Source organism: Medicago sativa, chromosome 3, assembly GCF_051527215.1.
Source record: "Medicago sativa cultivar Bolivia chromosome 3, Bolivia_mono, whole genome shotgun sequence".
Taxonomy (NCBI): domain Eukaryota; kingdom Viridiplantae; phylum Streptophyta; class Magnoliopsida; order Fabales; family Fabaceae; genus Medicago; species Medicago sativa.
In genome coordinates this window covers 73,986,813-73,991,686 of record NC_140751.1, presented here as the reverse complement: position 1 = coordinate 73,991,686, position 4,874 = coordinate 73,986,813, and the positions used below count along the sequence as shown (strand labels likewise).

General features: G+C 33.9%; 1 protein-coding gene across 1 annotated transcript; it reads right to left on the bottom strand.

Annotated features, from left to right (window-relative positions):
• Window positions 1-1,820: 1,820 nt before the first annotated feature.
• On the bottom strand, window positions 1,821-3,260 carry LOC146940076 (putative non-intrinsic ABC protein 5). Its single transcript, XM_085753694.1, has 2 exons — window positions 2,990-3,260; window positions 1,821-2,444 (listed from the first exon to the last, which is right to left on the bottom strand). The coding sequence occupies exons 1-2, from the start codon at window positions 3,237-3,239 to the stop codon at window positions 2,242-2,244; spliced, it is 453 nt and encodes a 150-aa protein (XP_085609820.1). The 5' UTR covers window positions 3,240-3,260; the 3' UTR covers window positions 1,821-2,241.
• Between the last annotated feature and the right edge of the window lie 1,614 nt (window positions 3,261-4,874).

The window sequence follows — 4,874 nt, the reverse complement described above, 5'->3', positions numbered from 1 at the left end:
TGTTTTTATGGTATGGTGTATGTGTCATCTTGTTTCTTGATTTAAAAGAGACAAGATTATTTAGTGTTCCTAGGTTAGGATTGAGATGAGATGGTTTTCATCCTAAAAAAAATGAGGTGCTGGCTTGCTGCTAATGCAGTAGTAATGTTATCTACTTATCTCTACTATATAAATAACACTTGACTAACTGCTGATTATTGCAATTTCAAGCAACCAACTTGAGTGTGATTCAAGATTTTTTTTATGTGTGTAAATTGTATATATCTTACCTTTTTCACTTGTTCAAGAAGATAAAGAAGAGGGGTATCTATGTATAGGACAAGTTTCTCAAAAAAGATGTAGCTAACAAAGAATCCTATATAATGTAGATATGATTAGCATTACAGTGATTGTTAAGTATCATGGAGATCTAAGATTAGTTATGAGTTAGTCATTCACTTTAGTAGTAATATAGATAGGAAGATTTGTGATTCATTCATCATCATTTTATTTTATTTTTTATCAAAATGATTCTTTATGAGTTTTCCTCATTCTCAAGCTTCAAGAGTTCTCTTCACTCATTTTTCCTATAGCCATCTGATCTCCAATAGTCACCAAATATCTCTGAATTGTGGCATCATCCAAATTACCAATTATTAACGTGTACGGATTTATTATCTTTTTTAAAACAGACCTTCAAATTTAATCAAAGACATTTTTTGAAAGAAATCAAAGACATGTTATCTAATATTATGTGTGTACTTCAAAATTTGCCAAAGTTATAAAAAAAGAATGAATATGGTAAAATAAGCACATTTGTCAAAGGGAGGAGTTACTCATATGCCTCTCTCTATATTAATTCAGTCCAAATAGATAGTCTTTTTATATTTTTTTGAAGGCAATACTCACTATAATGTGTATATATTAAACAAATATATTGGAGTATCTTTGGTGTAAATAATTGGAAAATTGAGTGAGTTTTGGAAGTTTTCAAATCAGATTTTGTGATGTGGGAAAATTTGCATGGCATTTGATTGATGATGTGATCAATTTATCAAGGAGAATTTTTAAATACAGTGAAGTTTTGTTGGGTATTAGTGATGTAAAACTCATTCAATATTTAATTTTTAAATAAATGATTATAAAAATATGGCATAACCTTGAATAATTGAATGATATATTGTACATACTCAATAATCTTTTTATCTCTTTCACCTTCAAGTTTTATAAACCCATTTAGAGTTTGTATCAAACGTTTTCCTTATTCAACTTCAAGTGCTCCCAATAAAATAATGCAAGACAAAAGTAAGATAAGCACGATGGTAACAACACTATCCGTACCCTACAATTATTCAATTGTTCTCAAAATATAGTATGTGCATTATAGCATCTTTACTATCTCTGTGCATTCACCAAAACATAGTCTGTACATTATGGCATCATTTATACCCTTTCAACCCATATTCATATATGATCTGACATGTGTTTTGAAAATGAATACAGAAGAGGTGGGCATACATGCATTTTCTTTGCACATGTAGATATGCAGTTTTGATCGAATTTTGAACATCACAATTCCACACTACATATAAAAGACAAATAAATGGATACTTTTTTTATTTTACTTAAAAAATATGCGTTTTCATTGAGTATGGAGTATGCTAAATTGCTAATGAATTTCCATCTCCTTTTTCCAATTCCATGCACAATTTAATATTACCATTTCCCACTTTGGTCCTTAATGAAAACTTTAAAACACAGAATCAGATTTTACCCACACAAAAAGAAAAGAAAATAAAATCAAAGCATAAGAAAAAAGGGGGAGCCATACTCAAAGGAACTTAACCAATTCTCAAATGTGTATTGTCATGGACTTTATTCCTATGTATTGCTTTAGGTCAAATTCAATAGAATTTGAAACCAAAAAAACAAAGGCTAAATTTTATAATGCATAAAATGATTAAAACTTCATTCACTGAATATACAATGCTGTATGAGATTGAACCTCCAAAAGAATTTAGAATGGTACATAACAATTTACAGTATAGAAACTATGGAAACAATCACTAATTATGAGATGGAAATCATTTGAAAAGGTAAATCTTCCGACACGAATTGCACGACGCATATAAAAGCCCCAAAAAGTGAAAACAGAAATCGAAGTTGGAGTTGTTCAGAAGAGTGTCTACAACTGAACTTGCATATGGAGGTACCATCCTGTAATCAACTTAGTGGTGTTACCATATATTGGTCCACCAACCATTAGAGACTTGCTATAAACTTGAGCCATGAAGGACTTGAATTCCGATTCTTTGAGCACCAAAGTACCATTGTCTCTGACTTAGTGACTCCATAGTTTTTGAGAGGAAGAGAACGGAGGCAAGAATCAATCCATATTGGTTGTTTGAATAGTTTGATATCAATCATCAACAATGGACCAATATAGGATGAAATAGTATTAACACCTGAAAGTATGAATAAAAAGAAAAATAAATTAGTAATCACAATGTATAACTGAATGTTGCACATAAACAAATTAGCAAAGAGGCAAAAATTATGCATGCAAGAGGTTTGGAGCAAGGATAGACAGCGACATGTTTGTTTTGGATTGATAACAGGAACAAAAACAAATCAATTCTATCTTGCAACAATTAAATCATACTACATATTAACTCATGAGTTTTTAAATTTGAAATTCTATTAAATACATATTAATAACAACTAGATTCAGAGTCAAAACTCATTTATTTTTAAATTTGAACTTCTAAAAATGACCAATTAGGATTTAGGAATTAAACAGAATCCTAATAGCACATTGTTATGCAGAATGAAAACCCTTTGCTAAAATTAAGGAAGAAAACTAGACGAGAGCATAAAAAGTTGTATCGCTAAAACTCTTTGCACTATGTTTGCCAGCCAAAAATGGCAAAACATAGTAGCAAGTGAATAACTAAATTTACACATATTATTAAGATATTAAAATAAACATACTAGTGATGAGTATATATACCTGCTAAAACTGCATTGAAGGCCAAGGATTTCCAAAGAGTGTGGATAATAGCACTAAAAGGATCGTCAAGGAAATAAATGTATGAGTCATTGTAGACCGCCCTTGCCAGTTGAATCCGCTGTTTCTGCCCTCCACTTAAGTTGATGCGCCTCTCCTCCACAGGGGTCAAATCTCCATATGGACTCCATATTTTGATATCATAGTGCAACGCACAACCATCCAAGACATTTTCATAGAAGATTTTATCCATTTGCTTTCCAAAGAGTATGTTTTCTCTGATCATGGACTTTGGGGCACATAGCTTTTGGTTCCATACACTTTGGTTACTGCCCCAGAAACCAACGGAATCTCACCAAGCATACTAAGAAGCTACCTTGTGACCTTTCTTTATCATAAATGATTCTGTAATTGTAATTGTTGGTCTCCTGGTGGTGGTTTGAGCATTTGCTTCCCATGCATATTCTGCTGGCTTGATTTCAATATAAACTTTTGAAGATTTGGAAGCATGCCTATTAGTGGATTGTTTTTTATCTTCTCCTTCTCCTTCTCCTTCTCCTTCTCCTTCTCCTTCTCCTTCTCCTGCTTCTCCTTCTCCTTCTCCTTCTCCTTCTCCTTCTCCTTCTTCTCCTTCTCCTTCTCCTTTCTCCTTCTACTTCTACTTCTACTTCTTCTTCTTCTTCTTCTTCTTCTTCTTCTCCTCCTCCTCCTCCTCCTCCTCCTCCTCCTCCTCCTCCTCCTCCTCCTCCTCCTCCTCCTTCTTCTTCTTCTTCTTCTTCTTCTCCTCCTCCTCCTTCTCCTTCTCCTTCTCCTCCTCCTCCTCCTCCTCCTCCTCCTCCTCCTCCTCCTCCTCCTCCTCCTCCTCCTCCTTCTTCTTCTTCTATGAACTTGTGAATTCGATCAACTGATACTTTGGTTTGAGTAATCATAGATATCAGCTCATGCATATTGTAAATTGGTTCTTGTAGAATGCGGAATGTTGCAAGATCTGAGAGGACCGTGGCTGCAGTTAGCTCAGTCTTCACCAATATACATGCCCCAAAAGTGAAAACAGAAACCAAAGTTTGAGTTGTCCAGAAAAGGGTGGCTACTGCTGAACTTGAAGAGATTATATGGATGCCTACAATTAAATGTAAAATAGAACTTCCAGAATTATAGCCTGTAAATGAAACTTGTCAACCAATAAAAATTTACATGGATGAAGAGATTAGAACAAGAATTCAAACTTGTCATTCTTAAGATTTTAAAAAACAAAGGGGTCATTTAATGCTCTTTCCTTTTAATTAAAACAAATTAAGCTGACTATCATTCATACCTGGGAGGAAATAAGCACTTAACCTCCTCTGTGACCATGCTAATCTGCATTAAGTAGAAGCAAAGAAGATTGAGAAGAAACGATATAAATATCATTATATTATTTCTGCGCAAAACATTTGTTAACTGAAGCAGAAGCAAAATTTATTTAAAATATGACTGTTAAAGGGAAACTTACAATGCACCGCCACCAAGAGGGTCGTTAAGGAAATAAATCTACGAATCATGGTAGACCGCCCTTGCCAGTTGAATCCGTTGTTTCTGCCCTCCACTTAAGTTGATGCCCCTCTCCTTCACAGGGGTCAAATCTCCGTATGACTCCATGTTATGATATTATGGTGCAATGCACAACCATCCATGACATTTTCATAGAAGATTTTATCCATTTGCTTTCCAAAGAGTATGTTTTCTCTGATTGAATTCATGGACTTTGGGGCACATAGCTTTTGGTTCCATACACTTCGGTTGCTGCCCCAGAAACCAACGGAATCTCACCAAGCATACTGAGAAGCAAACTTGATTTATACTTGTATCATTTCAATATTATTTTGTTATTTTAATATCTCTAACAATT

Bases quoted from the DNA above. Each gene is read 5' to 3' on its own strand.
- LOC146940076 (XM_085753694.1), bottom strand. From the start codon at position 3,239: ATGGATAAAATCTTCTATGAAAATGTCTTGGATGGTTGTGCGTTGCAC. The intron at 2,445-2,989 runs GTATATATACTC...TCATACTTTCAG, and splicing joins CTTCAATGCAGTTTTAGCAG to GTGTTAATACTATTTCATCC.